This window comes from Talpa occidentalis, unplaced genomic scaffold (genome assembly GCF_014898055.3).
Source record: "Talpa occidentalis isolate TD23 unplaced genomic scaffold, MPIMG_talOcc4v2.1 talOcc4.11, whole genome shotgun sequence".
Lineage (NCBI taxonomy): Eukaryota > Metazoa > Chordata > Mammalia > Eulipotyphla > Talpidae > Talpa > Talpa occidentalis.
The window spans coordinates 30,385,037-30,410,094 of NW_023601104.1; the positions used below are offsets into that span (position 1 = coordinate 30,385,037).

Below are 25,058 nucleotides of genomic sequence, written 5' to 3' on the forward strand. Positions count from 1 at the left end.
TTCTCTTTTAATTACATAAACGGAACCATACAGTACATAACTTTGGGGATTTACTTTTTTTTTAATTCAGTATAATCCTCTGGAGATTCACTAGAGTGAATCAGTGTTATCAACAGTGTTCTATATATTGTAATCAAAGTGTGAATGTAACACTTTGTTTAATCATTCACCTGTTGAAGGTTATTTGGATTGTTTCCATTTAGGTACTGTAATGAATAAAGTTGCTATAAACATTTGTATACAGATTTTTCTATGAACATGAACCTTCATTTCTCTGGAAATAATAAAGGCCCAGGGGCACAACTGCTGAGTCCATGGCAGTTGCATGTTTAGTTTTTAAAGAAACTACCAAATTGTTTTCCATGGTAACTATAGTTTTACATTCCCACCAGGAATATATGAGTGATTCGATTTCTCTGCATTTCTTGCATTCTTGACTATTTTCATTTTAGACATCCTGCGAGGTATGTAATAATCTAAAAATTGTGGTTTTAATTTGCATCTTTTTGAGGTAACATTGAACAACGTTTCTGTTTTAAGGATAACTCTCTTTTGGTGTTCACACACCATACCCACCACCAAAGAACCCAGCCTTCCACCATACTCCACTAAATTTGCACTTCCTTAATGGCTAATTGGTTGAACATCTTTTCATGTGTTTATTTGCTATCTGTATAACCTCTTTGTTGAAATGTGTTTGTATTTTGCCAATTTTCTAATTGGATGGTTTGGTTTTTAACTGCTAGGTTTTGAGGGTTCTTTACATAATCTAGGTAATTATTTACTGATTTGTGACTTACAAATATTTCTCTCAATTTATAGCTTGTCCTTTTATCCTTTTAGCAGAATTTTTGTTGTTTTGTTTTTTGCCAAGTGCAAAAGTTCTTAATGTTAATGAAGTCCAACTTACCAGTTTTTCCTTTTATGGATCATGCTTTTGGAGTCAAGTCTAAGAAAATAACTCTTAGTATGATCCTACAATTTTTATTGTGCTTTTAAAGATTTCATGTTTATATTTAATTCTGTCTATTTTTTGTTACTTTTTACATATGGTGTAAGGCTTAGGTAGAGGTTCCCTGCAAATTTTCCCCTCCCATATCCAACTGCTCCAGCATCATTTTCTTTTCAAATTAGTTATGGATGATCCCTTGTATGAAAGTCCAACTTCACACCATGAGAGGAACTAATCCGAGAACCTGGCCCTACTTCCCAAGGGAACTCTTAAATTTCTCAGAAACTCTTTGTAACCATGTATCCTATATATTAATTATGTAATAATCTAATATTTAAAAGCATTGGTTTTTAATCTTAATATTAGGTAAGATCTGGATATATTTTTCTAGATGGAGACTCAGTTCTCATGCTTCTCTACAGGCTGTCGCTTATACTGCAATCAAAGTGGTCTTCTAAAATTTATCTTCCAACAGCTTCTCATCCCTCAAAATCAGAGCCTGGAATGGGACTGAAACAGCAAGACCAACATTTAGTTTTGCTGTGGAGGGGGATATGGGTTGAAGGGAATTGGGTTTTGCTTATTTATCTCATGATGATACTAGAAAGAAATTGATGGATAGAGAGGCAAGTGCTGGAGAAATGTCCTTGAGTAGATGTTTCCTTACATTTTCCTCAGAGCCTTTGCTTCCCAACAATCAACACCACACAGCTAATGATGTCCAGCTCTCCTGTTTAAACTAACGTCTACTACTTTCCACACAAAATTACACCTTAGCTGGACATATAAGACATTCTGTCACTTGCTTAAAAAAGTATGGAAGGGCCTCCCCAGTGGCGCAGCGGTTGACTGCTGGGTTGCGAAGCTGCCTGAAGCCTCTGCAGCGCCGGTTCAATCCCCGGCCGCTGGAGAGGGTCCCACATGGCGCGCAGACCTCTCCTGCTGCCCACTGCTCCCCTCAGCAGTGTACTTTGTCACTCTGCCTGCTCTGCTCTCCTCTGGCTCTGGTGAATTCTCTCACCCTCCCGCACTTCTGACTGTACCCAGTGCTTGTATAAATAAATAAATAAATCTTTTAAAAAAAATATGGAACACCAAATATGTAGAGCACTGTAATGAGTGCTAGTTATATGTTATGTGGTCTTTGCCCTTGTAGAACTTATGGTGTAAGTGAAAAATAAGCTTGGGGTAGGTTGCCATAGCACAGGAAATACCAGGCAGTGTTTAAGACACTGCTGGGGATTTGGAAGGCGGGAGGGGACCAAAAATGTGGTAGAGATACTAACAAAATAACTAAAGGTCTTGAGAAATGAAGGGATGATGGATTACCTCATTATAATGTGGAGTGGTTGAGTTTACATGAGAGACACTTCAGCTATAGCTGGAGAGAAAGGTTGGGTGCTGAAGCAGGTAGGTTTATAGATTTGATAGTGGGAAGATGAATTCCATCTTCTGATAGTTTTTCAGTAAGAGGCAAAGTCTTTAGCAGGATGGAGAACAGAGAGACTATCAAAATGGTCATCTTAGAGCAATAACAAAGTCATACTGCCTATTTCTCAACTCCTAAAACCCCCTACTTGTGTCACATCTCTGAGATTTTTTAATCTCATTATTCCTTTCTGGCAAACCCCTACTTTTTCTCCCAGGTCTATTAGGATCACTAACTTTTGAGACCTCACACCAGTTACCTACCTCATTTCCATAATTATAATGCACCAAAGTTTGTGTTTGCTCCCCCTACTAAATAGCAAGTTTCTTGAAAACCTTGATCGGTGTTCCTCTTGTAGGACCCATTCAGGACATTTAAGTAAGGATTTTCAATAAATGTTCAACATAAACTTTAATAACACTTTCTGTCTGTGGAATCTATGACTAGAATTTATTGGAGGTATATAAAAGTGACAGGATTAACCAATCATTAGAATAAAGTAGCTCATGACATTTGTGTCCTTTTAAAAATGGCACTGCATTATGGACACACACCACACTGGTTTTCATTTATTCCTTTTGTTTTATTCAAATGGCAAAACAAGTTTCAAGATACAAATTGTAGTTATACTCAGTTGTGTTTGATTTAAAAACATCAATTATGCTTTGTTAATAACTTCCAAAACCAAATCTAAGTCGTCGTGACTATAATGTCTCCCAGTCCATTTCTGGAAGCTACACCAATTTTAGAAGCCACACCAATTTTCACTCTACAAAAAGGAAAATGATGCAATAAAAGATAATGAACAGTTACAAGTTCTTTCTGAGCAGAACTTTAACCATTATAAGGGAGACTAAGAAGAATACCTGTTTCTGTTCTATACTATTAGCAGCCAGCCTTAAACATTCTGCAAAAGTGCATTTCTGGTCCTACCTCAACCTTACAGAGATAGATATCGCAAGTCTCTTATGACATCATAGAAAGTCCAACTCTTCATTAATAGGATTTAGAATTTGCTAATACCTTCAGGTTCTTTTCCTAAGAACAAGGGAATAATAGGAAAACTCAATTTTGAAAACCAAAAAAGAAAAACAAATATCTGAATGTACTCTGATTTAAATAATTTCAAATAGGTTGAACTAAATAAATAATATAGACTGGTATCAACATTATAGAGGGAAATAAAATAACTTTAAAAGCACCCAAATACTTTAATATTTAAGAATCCAGTAATTTTTATTTTTACGTCCTCCAAATTTCTCCTACTGTTTGTTATATAATGACGGTTAGTAACTTTTAGTGTGAGTATATTAATTTTTGTGACGGCAAACAGATTTTTTTTAATGATCTATGAAGCCAAAGAAATATCCAGCATCAAACAAAACAAAACTAGCTAGGTACTTCAAGTAAGTGCACAGTAATAGGATTTTTATTTAGTTCAGCACATGGCTGTTCCATGACTGAAGGTGCATGCTACTTTTAGATGTATAGACTTTTCCTGAAGATTCAAGGCATACTTCAATTCCATCTGCTCATTTATGGTATAAAGATAGCAAATCAGACAGTCAACAAGATAATGACCTTTTGAACGTACCAATTGGGAAGTTAGTGTCATGCATTAGGCTTAAGAATACAGCTAAACAAATCAAAGTTTTTCCAGGGTACTTTTCCCATCAAAGTTTTAACTACTTGGAAACCACCTGTTCCACTTTTTAAGGTGAACAGAGTTCTCATGTTTTCAGGAAACAAATATGGGTAAAAAAGAGTTAAACTTAAGATTCCCAAACTTCAATTTAAAGAATTTATTTTCCCATTTGTAGAGTAACATTATTGTAAAATCCACAGTTATTGCAATACCTGCATTGCTTAAAAGAACTCCTAAGAATTTTGTTAAAGCATATTTTTTAAAAACAACCAAAATAATGTACATTGTTTTCTCTTAACATTCTGTCATTAAAGTCTACATAATGTCCTCTGTATAAATCAATGTGATGTTACATAATATACATGATCTGTTTTTATCCTAAAGGTTTCTGACCATGTATGATATCCAAAATAGATCCAATGCTTTTAATGTCAGACTGTAGAGACAGTTATGATCCTAAACAAAGGAAGGAAAAGCTTTATATACAGGACAGAAGTCTGACAGTTTAGCTGTTAGCAGCATCCGCTTGGCGAGGCCACCCTTCTTCTTCAACTCCAGAGTCATATTCCTCTTCAGATGATTCTTTCGTTGGAGCTCTATAATGAAAGCCAACCATGTTTATTTTGTTTAATTAGGGATAAGCATGATTTCTAGATGCAAAATAATAAATTAATCCACATAGTTAGAAAAACCACACACTTTTTAATAATTAAGATTGCTTAGGGGTGAAATATGGAAAAATTTTAGACCACACATTCAAGAGTTCCAAGTAATTTCCTTAACATTTTCCCTAACAGATTTACTACTGAAATAAAATGACAAGTCTTCAGTTGTGAAGGCTTAAAAAAATCAGTTTCTAAGGAATCTAATATTTCAACTCAAATGCTTCACATAACGTGTCTATGGTAAAGATGTTGACAGTTTCTGACTAATTCTAACCTGACTCAAATTCATCAAAATTATGATCAGAACCACAATTTCCTTTAAAGTCATATATGAATTTTATTAAACGATAAAAACAAAGTATGTCTTTTTGAATAACTAAAGTTATTCAGAATCAATCACTGCCTTCTAAGTTATATTAGAAGATAAGCAAACATAAAACAACATACTTTGTTATTTAGTTAAAACAGAAAGCTAATTTTTTGTAGGTTAACATTAATGTCAAGTACTGCATAATATTTGTTGAACAGATAAGAGGGCAGTAAACTATAGCCCGCAGACCAAATAAAAACGCAATCACCTATTTGTGAAATAAAGATTTACTGATACACAGACATGTTCATTCGTTAATGAATTGTCTATGGTTGCTTTTATGCTATGAACTCTGTACTGAGTAACCACAATATAGAGTCTATGACCCTAAATTATATATTCAGCCCTTAACAAGAATAAAGTTTGCTTGCCCCTGGAATAAAGCAGCAAAAGATGTGTCAAGTTTGTCAACTGATATGATACAACTGAGAAAAAATTATGTCAACAAAGTTCCAGTCTGGTGAAAGCCATGATTAGAGAATAAGTAGTTCATTTAAATCTTTTCATATGGATTACTTTCATGTCTCCTTTGATACTTCTTCCTTAGGGGAAAAAAGTGGAGGCTAACTCTGAATATCAGTTTTCAAAAAGGCTTATAAAATACGATTATTTTATAGATCAAAATTGGAAAATTTTCCTACAGAAATTAAGAGATTATTGTTTCCTTTATGAATATAAGGTTTTTTATATGTATATTTTATGATAGATTAATAAACCAAAGCAATCAAGAGCTGATCTTTAGTTTCAGACGTGTTCTAGCTTGACAATATACTTTACCGGATATATCCTGGTTCCTTTTTCCCTTCTACCACTTCTTTGTCAACCTCCACACAAACAATATCAGAATTAGGAACTTCAAACATTGGTTCTAATAACAGCTTTTCCTACAGAGATTAAAAGTAATTAGTTATAATGAAAATTGAGGATACATTCAAAATACTTGCATTCTATAGGCTACCAATCAAATTCATTAATTCAACAAATATTATTGAGTCCCTATGATGTAACCAGAACTAAATTTTGAAAAAAGTCAGCGTAAAACCTTTCATATTCTTCATATTAAAATAGCATCTAATTAAATTAAGAGAAAAGTCATTTATAACATTCCTGGCATATTCTATCACCAAGGAGGTAAACTGGTAATCCTTACTTTGAAATTAATGTAATCTTAAATTATCTGTACCAAATTCTTCAAATAAGCATTTCTCTTAAGTGCTACAGTAGATCTAAAGTTGTTCACTGAAGAAAACTAGTTTTGCATACATGCAGAGGCTGGATTATATCCCATCTAAAGGAAAATACTGGCTGAATACATCAAATTTCTTTTAAAATGTCAACTATCACCTATTCTTCTAGTTTGTATGTCTATAAATCTGCCATTAATCAGTAACAGCTGAAGTCAGGTCTTTATTAGAAAGAATATTTTCAAACTATCTGTAACAGATGTGTAGCTCTAATCTACAAGTCCTATTGAGATCAGAAGTAATATTTACCAGTAAAATCCTTAGAATAGAAAAATGTGCTGCTTCTTTTTTTAAGATTTATTTATTTATGCATATAAGAACTGGGGTACAGGCCAGAGGGGGGGTGAGAGGATTCACCAGAGACAGAGTGGGGAGCAGAACAGGCAGATTGACAGAAATACACTGCTGAGGGGAGCAGTGGACAAGTCAGGAGAGGTCTGCTGCGCCATGTGGGTCACCTCCCTGGCAGGGGATTGAACTCATGCTGCAGTGACTGTGGATAGCTTCATAGTGCTATGTCTTAACCCCTTGCGCCACCAGGGAGGCCCAAAAAATGTGCTTCCTTTGGGAACACATAGGAAAACAAAAACCCACTGTGCCGCCAGACCCGGTGGGGTTTGGGAGGAAAGGGGACAGGAAATCTCAGGAAGATAATAGGTAGTAGCTGAAAATAGGTTGAGTCTCTAGGATTTTCATGAAAATAAAAATAGTGAGTTTATACATATTGTAGAATTTAGGAGTAAAATGTCATAGTATCTCTAATTTCAAACAAACAAGCCAGAATGAAGATGTCAATGGTCTGAGAAGAGGCTCTGGGTTACTTAGTCAGATTAAGGCCCTTGTAGAATTTCCTGAAATTTTCCTTCACATGATAATTGATTTTCTCTATTTCATTAATTGTATTATGTACACATCATTTGTTACATCTTAATATTCCTTTTTTCGAAAGAAATAAAACACAATCTACAGTGACATTAAAAACCTATGAAATATTAAGCTCATCTTCTGGATTTATTTCCAAAACAAAAACAGGAAGGCTTGATAGTCTCAAAAGTCAGACACAACAATAATTTAGTTTTTATGTAATAATACCAACTTACCATTATTGACCGAAGGCCTCGTGCACCTGTTTTTCGTTCTAGTGCCAATCTGGCTATAGCTTTCAAAGCATCCTCAGTAACATTCAGTTCACACTACAAATAGATTTAAAAGAAATGAGAATTTAGGGTAATAATTGATGATATTTTCCTAATACAGCATTTGACCTATTAGCAATTACTGCCTAACACCATTAGTGGTCCAATGTCCTGACTTTACAGATAAAGAAATTTGTTCCACCAAAGGGTCAAGTATACTGATTAACTAATACTTAGAAACAGATCCTAACTGGTTAGAATATCACCTCCTTCCTAGAGAAATATCCACTGGGACCTATAATCCCATTTTAAAGAATGTTATTAACCCTCTCATCCTCTAGACCAAAGGCAAAACTTTAAACAAGTCTTTCTAAATTAGCACAAATTTCAAACTAGTGAAATTCAAATTATTGAGAACTTAATATACAAAAAATATCAAAATACTTTGGAACATCAGATTTTACAAGCTCTTGGTATTAACTCTAACGTCTACCTCTAGAAAAAATAAAATTCAAGTGAGGTAATTATTTCTCATGGTGCATTAGAATTTTGCCCTCAAGAAGCACTTCCAATCAACTAACCTATGAGAAACTATCAGTATTAAGAATCACAAATTTGTCCTTAGTCCTCAGAGATTTTCTAGATTAACATGGATTTTATATGTTAACTCAACATTTACTGAACCTTAAGTGTTTACATATTAAAGACTGAATGATGAGTTGATACCACCTTTGCCCTCGAGGGGTGGTGACAAATTAGCAAATCTGCATTTAGCACTGTGTATTCACAGTGCTAAGGGAGCATCAAAATGGGAGCATTTTAATAAGACTTGGGGACCACTGAAGGACTTTATGGAGGGAAGTAATAATTAGCTTTGTGTTTATTCATTCAATTAATACTTATTAAGAACTCAATATTTATTTGCTGGGCACTGTGCTCAGTAATTTATTTATTTATTTATTTATTTATTTTTTAATAGAGGCATGTTTTATTTATTTGTTTGTTTGTTTGTTTATACATGCACTGGGTACAGTCAGAAGCGCGGGAGGGTGAGAGAATTCAGCAGAGCCAGAGCGGGGAGCAGAGCAGGCAGAAGGACTGAAGTACACTGCTGAGGGGAGCAGCGGGCGGCAGGAGAGGTCTGCGCACCATGTGGGACCCTCCTCCGGTGGCCGGGGAGCAGCCGGGGATCGAACCAGCGCAGCAGAGGCCGCGGGCAGCTTCGCAACCCAGCGCTCAACCGCTGCGCCACCGGGGAAGCCCTGTGCTCAGTAATTTAAAAGAGATCCATTCTGGAAATGGAAGATAGATATTTTGGTACTGGTGATCAGAGTCAAACTTGAGACAGTCTGACTGAGAACCAATTCAGGGGTCAAAGTAAAGAATGATAGCAGTTTGACTTGATATAGCGGCAACAGAAATGAGACTATTGACAGAGACATTAAGTTCATATAACCCAAAACATTTGCTATCTGATTAACTGTATGGACTTGGGTGACCTCCAAGTGTCCAGCTGCAGAGCAGATATGGGAGCTAATAAAAGTTAAGCAAAAGTATATAAACATATACACAGTCTGTCACAACAAAGCATTTACAGTATCTTGGCTGAAAAGATAATCCTGTGTGTCTGGCTTGAGGAGCTGGGGACACATTGCTGGCATAATTTCTTTCTCTAGATCCTTGAGCTTTGTTGCTATGATGATCTCAATTAAGAAAAAAAAATAAATCTAAGTTTAAAGCAGGACAATGTTCCTTCCTTGATTCCTAGATCCACATTTAGCAAAGAATAGGCAGGTATTCCAGGTGAGCATTATTGCTTTTTAACTTGTTATGCTAATTTATACAATTACAATCACTAAAAAACCATCATAAATTAACTAAGGATGAAAAATTAAAATCTAACCTTGTCCATGCTGAATAAAGCCTGGTACTGAGGAATAACAGCATTACGTGGCTCAGTTAGTATTTGTACAAGTGTTTTTTCATCGAGGCTATGCAAAGGAACTACCACAGGCAACCGTCCCACAAACTCAGGAATCATGCCAAATTCAATGAGATCTCTAGCTTCCACGTGACGTAATAGTCGATCTTTTTCTTCAATATCTTGGTGAGTATTTGATTCTCCACTTCGATTGGCCAGGTCTGCAGCAGCTGCAGCCCTTCTGCCTTTTCCCAGATTAGATGGTGTTCCAAATCCAAGATACTGCCAAAGAAATGATTGATATTATAAATAATAGAATGAAGTAGCTTTGTACTAAGTACTTTTCATGCATGTCTCATGCGGTATTTGTAACAGAAGTGCTATCATTATTCACATTTTATAAATGAAGACATGGGCTTAGAGATGTTAAGTACCTGAACAAGCGCTCACTGCTGCAAGTGGTAAAGCCAGGATTTGGACTATCTGCTTTCAGAATGGATAACAACCACTATAAAAGGAGATTTTCCACAAGTATCTTAAACCACAGTTAAGCATTCTATTAAAGTATGGGGCTGCATACATCAAACTTTGTTAGAATAATTTAGATTTAATAAAGAATATACTAGTATGACATGAAACAAGAATGCTAACTTTGCTGCACAAGGCTGGGTTTTTAAGATGTATGGATCTTGCTTTAGCTAATATCAAGAAACATTTATTATATATAAGCATACACAGTAATAAATATATATATACACATTACATATATAAACATTCATTAAGCATTATTTCAGACACTGGGATACAAACGCTTATCCTAAAGGTGCTCATTTAGAGATTGAACACATGAAGACATTAAAGTATCAGGCTGTACAGGAAAACTGTGACAGCCAACAGGAAGAAAAAGGCATGTAATAGACAGGGAGGGTAGGAGATAGTCAGGAATGCCTTCACAGAAGAAATGCATGACCATTTGACAGACTGAGGCAACATGAACATGTATTTGCCAATTAGGTTGAGGTAGGAGAGGGCATGAGCAAAGACAAGAGAAATGAAACTGAGGATTGCAAGCAGTATTATACGTTTAGAATAGAGTAATACTATTAAATATCACACCCCTGATTTTCAGAAAGGGTTGACAATAACAATAACTACAAAGATGTGGTTAATCCTCTAGAAATCTCTGCCAATGACTCTCTTTTTATCTATCTTCTTTTCAGAAAGATCATTGTGACACTCTTTTAATCTCTATCTCCCCTGAAACCTTATACATTTCGTCTTTCAAGTAGTAAGAACTTTAACTCATGATTTCTCCCTATTTTTCATTAAGCAGTTCAAAGCTAATGAAGTGACTTAATTTCTAATTAAGAACTATGATGTAAACCTTCTTTCTACATGTTTCTGAGCTCTTTATTTTTAACTGTTCTTCCCTACATGTTTCTAGTTTAAAATTCTTTTTAGGTCTACTAGTTACAAATCAATATCAGATTATGACCTCTGCCTTAGATTACAGAATATGAAATATAAAGTCATATTCCTCTCTCATATACACAAGAAATTATTTCTTCTTTCTAATTTGTTAGGCTAATTATGTAGAATTTATGTAACAAAAACAAATTATAAAAAATAAAATCCTAACCTGACCCATGCTGAATAAGGTCTGGCACTAAGGGATAATAGCATTAAGTGGCTTGGTAGTTGCATAAGTATTTTTTTAATCTAGGCTATGCAAAAGAATTATCACAATCATCTCACTACCAATATCATTCTGTCTCTACTACTAACCTGCTACTTAAACTAGTATAAGACCAAGGAAACTTAAAGCAAAAATTTAGCAGAGGTGATATATGGTAGAGTCAGATAGGTAGGATATTATGTGTTTCATAAAAGTAATTGTTTATGGTTAGCTGTTATGTAAAACACAAACATGGAAAATACAGGTGTATTTTGGGATTCTTACCTCTACGTGACATTACATTTTATTATAATAAATAACAAATAGATAATGGGCAAGTATGTTGAGGCTATGAAGAAATAAGTTCCAATTAAAGTCATTGCTTTTATTTATTTTTTTTTAAGATTTATTTATTTATTGATTGATTGATTGGAGTTTTATCTTTATTTATTTATTTATGCAAGCCCTGGGTACAGTCAGAAGCGCAGGAGGGCGAGAGAATTCACCAGAGCCAGAGCGGGGAGCAGAGCAGGCAGAAGGACCGAAGCACACTGCTGAGGGGAGCAGCGGGCAGCAGGAGAAGTCTGCGCGCCGTGTGGGACCCTCCTCCGGTGGCCGGGGAGCAGCCGGGGATTGAACAGGTGCTGCAGATGCCGCGGGCAGCTTCGCAACCCAGAGCTCAACCGCTGCGCCACTGGGGAGGCCCTAAAGTCATTGCTTTTAAGAATGTTCAAGAAACACCTATAAAACTAGGTGGGATCAACAGCCCTTTTCTCAGTCTACAAACTGCTTCCCTCCATTTGTGAATGTCAGCAGTAATCTTACGAGAGACTCCATAGGCATGGGCCACAGACTTAAGCCTTTTATTTAGCTTCAGTAAACTGGGCAAGAAAAATGAATAGAAATGTTATAGATATAGCAGTTACCTCAAATAATAAAGTAACTTTTATATGAAATATAAAATTTAAATTATCAATTACATCAAAAAAATGCCTATATATAGATGATAATTAGAAATCTTCCAATTCACTACTTGAAATTTAGAAAATATTCAGGAATATATTTCTGGTATGACCTAAGAAAATCTAACTCAAAAATCCACAACTGACAACCAACAGATAATGATAATAAAACAGTCCATCCTCTAATGACAAATGCTCTCTATCCCAGTAACTTCTCAGAAAAACTTACCTTTTCATTTTTTCTCCTGCTGATGATTCTGTCTAAACCATTGAAAGCACCAGACGCAACAAACAGGATGTTTGTTGTATCAACTTGCACTGTTTCTCCACGTAGCTTGCGTGAATTCTTTTCTGGAACGTTGACTATTGTGCCTTCTAATAGTTTTAATAAGCCCTAAAGAATGAATCATTTACAGCATAATTATATAAGTGTATTATTTATTGTACTTTAGATAATGGTGTGGGGAAAATAATATGTGGGATGGTCAATGAGCACAACAAAGAAAAGGTCCACATCTCTACAACTAACAGGACAATGTAATGCACTGTCACATTAGTAGCTCATGAGTTCATGTGAAATTGCTACAGATCACCTAATGCATTCAGGGAACAGTCAACCTGAGGGGTTATTTTCAATGGCAAAAACATAATTCTGACATAAAAACAGAATTATGACTCTATAAGGCAGTACCCAACCATGATTGGAACACTCAAAATTTGAAAATACTTGGAAGATTTGCCTTTCATATAAATTAAAATTCTATTCTATTCCTAGTGTAGGCATTCTCAAAGTTCTCAAAGTTAAACTTTGAGAATACCTATATTTTGAGATGACTTTATAAAAAATTATCCAGCACCTAAGTGTGGATGTACCACTCTTTGTCTTGGTTAAAAAACTTAAGCAATTGTCCTTACCCTGTAGTTTATGTCATAATTAGTTACCAGTAAAATGTCAAGTTGGCCAATAGATCATTATGACTTCAATTATGATTCTACAAGGAATGAAACACTAGCTTATCTTTTTTATCCTATTTTCTTGGTGAAAAGAGTAAGAAACATGTACATTCCTTTATGTCTAGTTAGAAACAGAACTTTGTTTGAGAGTCTTCCAGAAATGCTTAACTGGGCCTTTGAGGAATAAAATAAAAAAATTAAATTTCCTTTTTTCTGTTCTTTAAAAAATATTTTTAATTTCCTAAGAAAGGTAATTTGGTATTTAAAATTACTAACAGCTGATCTACTTTAAAACGGTATGTGGAATTTGGGGTGGGAGAAATAAAACAGAATCTAATTGAATGTGAAACTAAACGTACAATATTTGGGAGGTAGATGTATTCCCTTCCTTTTAGTGGACTTGAACAAAATATTCAACTGCTTACTTGCTGAACGCCTTCTCCACCTACATCCCGTAACTGATGAATGCCTGGCACACTGCCAATCTTATCTACTTCATCCAGAAAGACAATTCCTATAATTTAAGGAGGATTCTATTTATAATATGAAAAAGATATACACAAGATAACCTCAACTTTTAAAGACTAGGTAGTTAGAGCAAGGTTATTCAATCTTTCACACTTAAACATATGCAATGGCTTAATATTATAAAGATATACTGTTAATCTCGCCCATTCATCATTTTGTGCAAATGTTTTATAATTTATTTTATAGGCTATCACTTGGGTATGATAACCAATTCTCTAACAAGAGTTATCTACCCCATTAATGTTTTCAGGTTTTTTAGGAAGCTGAGATAGTGTAGAAGCAGGAGGTATATGTAGTGTTGGTACAAGCAAATGTTAAGCTTCTCCTTTCCTACTTATATTCTTATTTAAAAGAATTTGGATAGGAAGCTATCAAGTTCTTCATGTAAACAAGGACAGATGATAGATGGGGAAAGAAAAATGTAGCATCTTTGACGTCCTATGATCAACATGCTAATTGGTTTCTAGATTCACCCTGCTCTTTCCCACCCTTGTCCTTGCTCCACCCACCACCACAGCTTTAGGAGTCTGCTGGAGAGTCAGAACAGGAAAAACAATTACTGTGTAGAGGATATAATGGGCTTGTAATTTGGTCTTTTTTCACCCTACTGCCCATTTTATGATAATAAGACACAGAAAACTTATGGCCTTTAATCAGTATGCTAGAAAATGTTTAACAGATAAAAATTACTCCTCGACTCAAAGTAAGAATTAAATTACTGCTTAATTTAACTGCTTCCCCAAAAGACTACATCTGGGGACAGAAAAGCAATGCTGAGAACATACCTTGTTGTGCTTTTTCTACATTATAATTGGCATCTTGGAGCAGTTTGGCAATCACAGATTCAATATCTTCACCTACATATCCAGCCTGAGTCAAAGTTGTACAGTCACAGATAGCAAATGGGACATCAAGGCATTTAGCTAGAGTTTGTGCCAGCAGAGTTTTACCTACAAACAGAAACAGTAGTAAAGAGTATACCAGTAATATGTTGGCAGGCCATTTATCTACAAAATGTAAAATAAACTATGAATAGTATATAATAAAAAATTACACTACACCTTTTCTCTACTATCACTCAGGTACTATCACTCAGGTACATTCTTTTTATTATTCCTGTAAAGCTGTTAGGGACTGACTTAAAGGTCAAGGTCAATGCTTCAAATTCACCTTGAAGCCTATGAAGAAACACTGATAATATACCCATAATTTTGACTTTAGATTTTTTTTTCCCTCAAGAGTCAGAATCCTCCAATCATAAGACATTGGTTATATAATCACTTATATTCTATTTTATGAAATACGTGGTAAATTATTCCAGGAAGTTATTTACCTGACCCAGTTGGTCCAAGCAGCAAAATATTACTCTTTTCAAGTTTTATATCATCATGGGAAGAATCCAATACTTCACCTCCTCGTTTTTCCTGAGGTATTTGTTGATTTATTTGTTGCTGCATTGATGCTCCTAAAGCATTACCATGTGGACTGATTCCAGCTATCTGAAGCAATTCTGAAAAATGCCAAAGGAATTATTAGAAGTTCATCTGATTTTACTTGACTAAATACCCAATAAAGCCCTGTATCTAAGATCAACCACGTATTTTTAAAATTTTAAGTAGCTTGACATACTGTCTTAAAGAGGAAGAAAACTTTAAATGTTCTCATGACAAATATACGATAGATAATGATTATTCAGGAAACCTCAAGCAATGGAAATGGACTCTTTTTACCATCCTTATTTATATAAATCTATATGAAGAATGCCCTTTCACCCAAAGGAAGACAATATAATGGAAGGAGAACGTTGTTATAAGACAAATTTTTAGTGTTCATCCATCTCTAAATAGATATATGATCTTGGACAAGTCATAAACTTTGTGTTTAAGTTTACAATAAGACATGTCATCAAAAAATATCGAATGGTTTCATTTATAGGAGGAATACAGGGGAACCAAATAAGGGACCAGGAAAAAAATAATAATAAATAAAAAGACAAAACTAGTAGGCAACTATAAATCAGAGACATTGTGCAGAGAGATTAAAACAGGGTGGGAAGAGCACAAGGGACAATGGTGATGGTTTACGGGTGACCTGGTGGTAGCAATTTTATGGGGACTACACCTGAGAGGAGAAATCAAACATTGTACAAAATGAACAATTATGTAAAAACACACACACACACAAACACACACATTTTTAAAAAAATATTTATATATCAAATTTCAAACACATGGTTGGAAGTTCTAAGAATAAATGAAAAGAAACAGGGCTTTTACCAAATACGGTTAAGACTCACTACCCCAGTGAAGGCAAAGATAAACAGCTGGGACTACATCAAATTAAAGAGCTTCTGCACAGCAAAAGAGACAATAACAAAAACAAAGAGAAACCCCACCAACTGGGAGAACACTTTTGCACACAACACTAATGATAAAGGACTGATCACAAAAATCTGCAAAGAGCTGATGAGACTCAACAGCAACAAAGAAAATAATCCAGTCAAAAAATGGGCAGAAGAGCTAAAAAGAAACTTCTCTGAAGAGGAAATGCAAATGGCCAACAGGCATATGAAAAAATGTTCAACATCACTTGTAATCAGGGAAATGCAAATCACAACTACCATGAGATACCATCTTACACCAGTGAGAATGGCACATATTAAAAAAACTAGCAACAACAAATGTTGGTGAGGGTGTGGAGAAAAAGGAACTCTTCTGCACTGTTGGTGGGAGTGCAAACTGGTCCAAGCACTATGGAGAGCTGTGTGGAGATTTCTGGACCTACTAAACATAGAGCTTCCATATGATCCAGCAATTCCACTCCTAGGTATTTACCCAAAGGACACAGAAACATCAATTCCAAAGAACACCTGCACCCCTATGTTTATAGCAGCACTATTTACAATAGCTAAGCTTTGGAAACAGCCCAAATGCCCAAAAATAGATGACTGGATCAAGAAGATGTGGTACATATATACCATGGAATATTACTCAGCATTCAAAAAAGATAAACACATGCAATTTGCAGCAACATGGATGGCGCTGGAAGGGATCATGCTCAGCGAAATAAGCCAGAAAGAAAAAGAAAAATACCGGATGGTCTCACTCATAGCAGGAATCTAGAAAACTTAAATAAGGGACCAGGAAAATGAATAACTATAAGAAAGTGAAAATCAAAATCAACAAAAATCTATGAACCAGAGACACTTTTGGGGGGGTGAGGGGTGGGAGGGGAGGGACTGGGGTCAAAATGGGGGGGTTGCAATTGTATGGGAAATATAAAAATAAAATTTATTATTTAAAAAAAAAAAAAGACTCACTATCCCTATATGAATCTCTGATTTTATAAGATCTCAACTAAATCTTTCTACTTCCTGTATTGAGGACAACTGGGTCCCTAAACACACACACACACACACACACACACACACACACACACACACATATCTTACATTCTCACTCTTTAGAAGGAAAGAATCCCAACAGGCTTTTCCATTACCCAGATTTGTATATATCCTCCTTTTCAGCAGGTATATGAAAATGGTATCTGTGCTTTTATCATACTAGTTTTTATTTTCTGATTTTAAGCTGTTTTTAATAAATGGATTAAGAATATCAGTACTTTCGATGCATTGTTATTATAAACAAACCAACAGACATAACTTTTTATGTTCCTAATCTATCTGGTGGCACTTTCAAGCTACCTTAGGTTCACACTAAAGGGTTATTATAATTCACCATAACTAACAGGTATTTAATAAACATTTGGATTTAATTAAGTTGTGCTATATTTGAGGGTTAATGACTAGTGAATAATTCACAATATGCTATGATTCATTACAATCCATATCAGGCAAGAAAATGCAATCTTAATACCAGTTCAGTTAGCTAGTTGTCCCTAATGTAATTGTGTTGTGTGTGTTTTTTTTTTTTTTTTAACTTCAGGAAATCTAGTTAGGGATTTTTGACAACATAGGAAGGGAGTTTGGTTCAAGTATAGGTCTGTCCAATGGAGGAAAAATTAATTAGGTTTAAACAAAACGGCAAGTACATAAATTATAGTGGAGTCACAAGGTACATGTATTTAACTTAATGATTTAAGAAAAAAAGGATGAATAACTTAAATAGTACAGAGTAGATGATGCTTGTCATTCCTGAAAATATACCCCATATAAATTGTCCTTTCAATTACTCTGTGTTCCCACATATCTCTCACTGCATAAGGCAGATCTCTATAATGAGAGGGACCATGAGTGTGCAGGTTAGTGCAGTGGTTAGTTGCATGGAGCTCATCAGCTATGCAGCCATGTGAAATGAGAGCAAAAACAGTAGTTTCAGTCTAACTGATTTTGGGAAGATTAAATAAGTTATAATTTATTATATGTTATTTAGAACAGCACTCAGCAAATAATTTTATAAGGCTTACAGAAGAATTTATAATTCTTAATAAATTTATAATTTATTTACTATTTATTTATTATAAATTTATTTATTATAAATAAATTTATAATTTATTTACTGTTGCTGTTTTCCTAGTGTTTAAGTATATATAAAACATAACATAGTCTTAGACGCAAGTCAACTATTTCATTTGGTGCTCAACTTAAGACAAACATTACGTACCAATGAAAGAAAAAAAAAAAACCACCTAAGCCCTATTAAGTATAGTATGTTTGGATTTAATCTTAATATGTGATTTCCAAAGGAACTTTCAAAATATTTTGATTAAATATGATCTTCATCTATTGCCCTAACTTGAATACCTCAAAACATACAGTTTTAGGATAAGATTAAATTGTATATGAAAATAAATTCTATTTACATTTTCAAAATATTAAATTTCCAAATCAATTTATAGAAATATAAATAGCTTTTATCTAAATTTAAAAACACTTGGTAACATTTAAGTTACATTAAATCACTACATATATATTTCTTTCAAAATATTCACTATAGATTTTTCTTTACTAATTCATACTAGTTTCACTAGCCATCTGCCCAAATTTATGAATATAATGTAGGCAGCATATTTGCTTATATTTTTGGATATAAAGTAATAAATTCATATACCTAAAACATATTACTTAGATCTTACATTCTTTTCTCTTTTTTTAAAGATTTATTTATTTATGCATACAAGAGCTGGGGTGTGGGGGGTAAAAGGATTCACCAGAGACAGAGTGGGGAGCAAAATAGGCAGATCTACTGAAATATGCTGCTAAGGGGAACAGTGGGCAAGACAGGTGAGGTCTGCTGCACCATGTGGGTTAGCTCCCTTGCTGGGGATTGAACTCATGCTGCAGTGACTGGCGATAGCCTTGATGGCGCTGAGACTTAACCCCTGCACCACTAGGGAGGCCCTTAGACCTTACATTCTTATATATAGTCTAATTCTATTGCATTTAGTTGTTTCTCAATTTTACCATGCAGAGCAAACCACTCTTTCTAGTTATTTAAAAATAACTAGAAATAATATAATTTTATTACACATCATAAAATACCATGGCAGAGCTGGTAAACTACTTATCTTCCCATGGCTAATCTTGTATATAGAGCACACTTCAAATAGATATGTAATATTGTTTGGCTGAAAAGCAAATGTAAAAGTACCAAACTAATCAGTGAGAAATGTTGATAGTGTTATCTATTGCTTTCTTCCGCTATTTTTTAATTACTGAAACAAAAGGCCACATGAATCTTTTCATGATACCCCTGGAGCCTTTATCCCCTGTGCAATAAGTATATCCGCTTCCAGAAGAATATATATATATATATATTTGTAAGCAAGATCATGAGTGGCCACTATCCTTGATGTATCAGGCCCTTCCATACCCTTCATCACACCATCTGAGATTTACAGGAGAAATCAAGGTTGGAAAAAATGAGTTAGGGCTTATTATAATTATAACCATTATTTGCAAGGCTATGTATGAGTTTTATAAACACCAAAAACAAACAGTGTGGTTTCACAAAGAGTAGCTAAAAGATAATTTGGTTCTGTCAAAGTTATAAGAAGGTCCTTATAAGAAGGTCAACTCTAATTTTATGGCCAAAAAAAGATAAAATACTAAAATACAGACTTTAAAAAATACAACTCATAGGCCTCCTTAGTGGTGCAAGGGGTTAAGACGCAACCTATGAAGATATCCACAGCCACTACAGCAAGAGTTCGATCCCCGGCCAGACAGCTACCCACATGGCGCAGCAGATCTCTCCTCACTTGCCCGCTGCTCACCTCAGCAGTGTATTTCAGTCAATCTGCCTATTCTGTTCTCTACTTTGTCTCTGGTGAATCCTCTCACCCCCAACACCTCTGGCCTGTACCCCAGATCTTGTATGCATAAGTAAATAAATCTTAAAAAATATATAACTCCTGTTAATATGAAGATCTGTATAAAGAATATATATATGTGTATATTCTATAAATAATAATTTTTTATCTCTATATCATGCTTTAAGAAATATCACAACAGAAAAGATAAACACCTGAAATAATTCTACATATATACAAACTACATAAAGTAGCTATGAAAAATTGTTCCAAAATTATATATACCATGTATAATAAATGTTTAGATAATACACAACATCTTTCTTGGTAATATATATACACAAGTATACACATGTTTACACATTTCTATTGCTGACATACTTCACTGAATTAAATCTCAAAAGGAAGAATGATTACAGAAGAAGACCTGAGAAGTCACTTACTTGTAAATCTGTATTCATCCTCCCGTCTTCTTATTTCTAACTCTAAGAAAGAAGATGAAAATATTACATATTTGTTTAGTTTAGGGGAACAAACAAGAAGAATCCTACTTCTTGCCCTTTTCCAAATATATTTAAAGAATATGTACAGTAACATTTTTCATTTTCTCATATTATAAAAGAATCTATATGCTACACCTTTCCTTTAAAAAAAATGCTATGATAGCTGTCCACTTGCTAATATTCATATCTGTCAAATACAAACTTGGTATCTATTTTAAGAAAAGAGTAGTAATAAGTTTTCAATAAGAGTCTTACACCCCTCATACTATCAAGACCATTTATTCATTTGCTTGTCCAGGGTCTAAAACAGCTTCACTATTGACTTGCTGACTGAAGAAACAAGGAAAAGTCATTTTGCTTCATAACTAGACAGTGCTATTTGGACCTTATAAAAATGAAGGTTCCAAGTCTCCCATTAGTTATGACTTACACTTTCTAAAAATAAAGTAACTGATACTACTACATAACTTTTGCAGTATGTTCAACAAGTGAACAAGTCTCTTCATTGAATCAATCACATATTTTGTAGATTACTAACAGTAATCAAAATATATTCTAGTTCTATATTCAGCATAACTCCCTCAAACTGTAAAACAATCATTAAAACAACATAAAATAATAGGTTGTTGGCCTAAGTTAGAAACCAGGGCTCCCTGCTAACAAAATAAAAACTTAAAATATTTATATTTTATAATAACAGTACAAAACACAATAAGCAAAAACAGACAATTATAAATCAGAGACATACTGCAGGGGAGGAGGAGGGAGAGGGATTAGAGGGAGGGAGGGAGGTGCACAGGGGACTGTGGTGATGGTGCATGGGTACCTTGGGGAAGGAAACTCTATGGGGACTCAATCTGAGGGGGTGGAGGGAAGCAAATATTGTATAAATAAATAAATAAAAGAATAAGAAAAAAGAAAATAAAATATTTATATTTTACTCTGTTCATTGTCTTTGTAAAATCTTTCTATCAATATACCGCGCATTATTGTCCACAGTAAGTGGAGATTACATAGCATATATTATGATCTATCACTGACAGGAATTTTATTTTGAATCACAAATTTGCCCTTAACCTTGCACTTGGTAGCTGGAGCCCAAAGAGGTGCTAGATATATTCTGTAAGAGTTATCAACTTTCTTGGGCCTCCCTGGTGGCACAGCAGTTGAGCGTTGGGTTGCGAAGCTGCCCGCAGCCTCCGCAGCACTGGTTCGATCCCTGGCCACCGGGCCAGGGTCCCACATGGCATGCAGACCTCCCCTGCCGGCTGCTGCTCCCCTCAGCAGTGTACTTCGTCCCTCTGCCTGTTCTGCTCCCTGCTCTGGCTCTGGTGAATTCTCTCACCCTCCCGCGCTACTGACTGTACCCAGTGCTTATATAAAAACGGAAGGAAGGAAGGAAGGAAGGAAGAGAGGGAGGGAAGGGGGGGAGGGAGAGGGAGGGAGGGAGGGAGGAAGGGAGGGAGGGAGGGTTATCAACTCTCTATATCTCTGACTTAGCAAATGAAATTCTGTATCCTGAACCCAAAAGAGAAGAACTCAAGAGTGGTAGAGAGTATTACAATGACCCAGTGTTAGCAAACTAGCTGTGCTGAAGTTTACAACTCAAAGATGATGTCTCACCCTCAGTGACTTTCCAACATTTTTCACTGAGACTCTTTGGTTAGAAACACATTTGATTCTCAGAACTCATGTACATATAACTGAAAACAAAAGTTTTAAGAAATTATACTTAACTACAAGCAAATATACATTTATATTTTCTATTCACATCTATTAACTTTTTTTAAAAAATGCTGCAATGAACTGTCAAAACCATTTCTTTGAAAAGTGCTGTATTATACTAAAAACATTTTAAGACAAAAAAAAATCAAGGAGTTAAAAATAACAATTACCTCTAATCATAACAGTATCTATTTTGGTCTATTATCAAAACACTAACCTCTAGGTGTTAATGATGTCTGCTTCTCAACCTCTGCTTGCTGTCTCAGATTAGCCGGGATATTATTATATATTCTCTTATAATGATTGTACACAGCAACCGAAAGCACCTTCTTAGCAAATGACTGGCCAACAACATACTTGTCGAGGTAGTTATAAATCTGAAAGATGATTAGGTATGAATCATTTACTATGAGCTATCATAAAGACACACATTAAAAAGTTATATAGTGAGCCCATTTGCTCATAGTTTTAAATATGAACAAAGATGAGATCAAAAATGTATGTAGCAATGACTTGGAGGTCCCAAACCCTAAATGAACAAAAACACAATTCATTTGTTCTCTAGCTTAGCAAAGTATCACTGTACTCTGCTAGTGCTACGCTAGTATCTAATCTATAAACAATGCTATTGACCCTAATGTTTAAAAGTTAACATTAAAGTTACTTAGAATACTACACATGTCACCATGGGTCTAAAGATACCACCTTTAAGTAAATCATTACAATAAATCCTTTCTACACCTTTGTCTATCAAATGAATAATATTCTTCACAAAGAAAACTTATTATAAAATTACCCTTTTCAAAAATCAGGCATTACAGAATCAAAAGCCATTGTATTAATAGTACCTATGTGTTTTAATATTGGCAAACATTTCATTTTTTTGCAGACATTGGCTTTAATGCTGTTCATTTATCTAAATGGTAATCTAAAAGCTTTATTCTTAGTAGAAACTAAAGTTCTATTGGATACTTAGATATTGCCAACAGCTTGGACCCTGGGATAAATTCCTTCTACTTTCAGTAGATTAAATTAAGTGTTAGTATTCCCTAACTCCTGAAATAGTTACATTGCCTATTTATTTTCTAGAACACTGAGTCAGACATCTAGAGTCTACACAAATTAGTGGCGAATATAAAGCTTAATATACTCTATTTTCCATTACATTATTTATTTTTACATGACAAATTCTTTAGTTGTTGACCATATATATTTTACTGTGGTTTTTAAAAAATATTTATGTTTCACAAATTATACCCATAAATTATTAAATTGGCCACAGATCACTTACAGGTAGAGATAAATGCACTGGTATCTAAAATACAATAGAAGCTACACTGGCATAGTGTGAAAAATAATCTAAGTGAGCAAAAGACTCACCGGACATGGCCAAAACAGAGGGCATCAGCCCAGGGGCAGGGCCTCCCATCTCAGAAAGCACACACCAAGTACCCAGTGTTGTACTCTGTTGTGTTTCATAAAGTTAAAATACAACTGTACTACAAATGCCACAGTGCTATCTATATATGAGGACCCTAACATAGTGGTCATAAAAAAATTATTTGTTTCCACTGTTAGATTTAGGCTGTTTTATCACAAAGTAGACTCATTTAAAGGGGGAAGTTGCACACTAGTCTTATTTAGTGGCCCAAACTAAAAATAAATCTATAGCTGCTCTATTTTAAGGATATCACTTTAGATTAATATTCACACTACTTTAATAATCACTCAGCTATATTTTACTGTTCCTCAATGCAGTAATCATGACATGGGGAAAGAGCAATGGATTCCATACTAAATTCCAAGTATCAAATACCGATGACAATTAAGCCAGATAGAGTCCATACTAAGAATTTAAAGGACTTAACTAGACAGTAGCATTAGGATTCAATATAAAGTGGAGAGAGGGGAGCAATGAAATGTTTTCAAGATAAACTGCTTATAAGACTGAATCAAGACCTATACCTTCTTGGGAGGAGGAGGTGGTTTCTGTTGGAATGCCAATTTTACAGCTTCTGCTGCTGATTCGGGTTCTTTAATTATGCTTTTCTTTGAGTCGGCTTCAGATAGCACAACAAAAAAGTGATGGCATTTTTCACACTTCACAAAACGGGTGGATGCTGTAAAAGAAAAGAAAGATCAGCAGAAAAAAACAAAATAAATAACTGAAATAGTGTTTTACCTTAAAGACTCACTGTAAATGGTAACTATGTACTTGACAAAAAGTAGACTTGTAGTTCACTCCACTAGCCCAACAAACAGCTTAGTTTTCACCTAAGATAGAGATAAAGACAGATGAGTTCAGTAAACTATAGTTCATTTCCACCAGGCACTTTCATTTTGTGTACACTTCATTAAGAGAAAAGATTAGCTGAGATTCTTTCAACTTCTCACTCACTAAAGTCAATTTTCAAAAACATAACTATAAGAACATTAAGTAATGTTATTTCATGAAATGCTGAATAAACTGGGGAAAAGGTAACTTAACCTATTTTTCCAATATTTTATTGTTGCAAGTTTAGTATGTCCTGAGACCAATTCCCAACATGTGTGGAGGTGCTAAGGTTTCCTCACATCAACAAGCAAGTCTCAACTCATTTCACTTCAAACACTATCTACCTGGAGATTGCATCAAGTTCCACTAGTAAAGGGGTCAGTCTCTTGAGACCATCCTCCACCTCAGAGGCCAGTTGAAAGCTGCAGGCAAGCCCCACAGGGATATCTGGGATTCTAATCAACCAGCTACAGACTGGAGAGTCCCATGACCCTCTCAGACTTAAGGTGCCCATTGCACATCCGTATTATTATTTATGCTCCCAACCAATTGGCTAGTCCATCCTCAGGTTCAATTATTTTGCTAGAATGGCACATAGCACTCTGGAAACCCACTTATACTAACTAGATCACCAATTTATTATAAAGGATACTAATCAACAGCCAGATGGGAGAGATGCACAAGATATGAAAAGGTGAGGACCTTGCATGCCCTCTCCAGGCATGACATTCTCCCCCAAATCTTCACGTTAACCAACGTGGAAGCTCTCTGAAGCTCCCTCCTCTTGAGTTATTATGGAGCCTT

The 25,058-nt window shown here is 34.9% G+C and overlaps 1 protein-coding gene across 2 annotated transcripts in view; it reads right to left on the reverse strand.

Annotated features, from left to right (window-relative positions):
* Positions 1–4,163: 4,163 nt before the first annotated feature.
* CLPX (caseinolytic mitochondrial matrix peptidase chaperone subunit X) overlaps positions 4,164–25,058 on the reverse strand; it is a 37,238-nt gene continuing 16,343 nt past the window's right edge. The window contains exons 4-14 of one of the 2 annotated variants that reach the window (XM_037502728.1): positions 23,945–24,099; positions 22,197–22,356; positions 20,195–20,236; positions 14,815–14,991; positions 14,267–14,431; positions 13,379–13,467; positions 12,229–12,393; positions 9,345–9,644; positions 7,406–7,498; positions 5,839–5,945; positions 4,164–4,622 (exon numbers count right to left, since the gene is read on the reverse strand). In XM_037502728.1, the coding sequence (XP_037358625.1) occupies positions 4,532–4,622; positions 5,839–5,945; positions 7,406–7,498; positions 9,345–9,644; positions 12,229–12,393; positions 13,379–13,467; positions 14,267–14,431; positions 14,815–14,991; positions 20,195–20,236; positions 22,197–22,356; positions 23,945–24,099 (1,544 nt within the window). In that variant the 3' untranslated portion in view covers positions 4,164–4,531. The remainder of the gene's footprint in view (positions 4,623–5,838; positions 5,946–7,405; positions 7,499–9,344; positions 9,645–12,228; positions 12,394–13,378; positions 13,468–14,266; positions 14,432–14,814; positions 14,992–20,194; positions 20,237–22,196; positions 22,357–23,944; positions 24,100–25,058) is intronic. The other variant, XM_037502727.2, reaches the window with a different exon arrangement.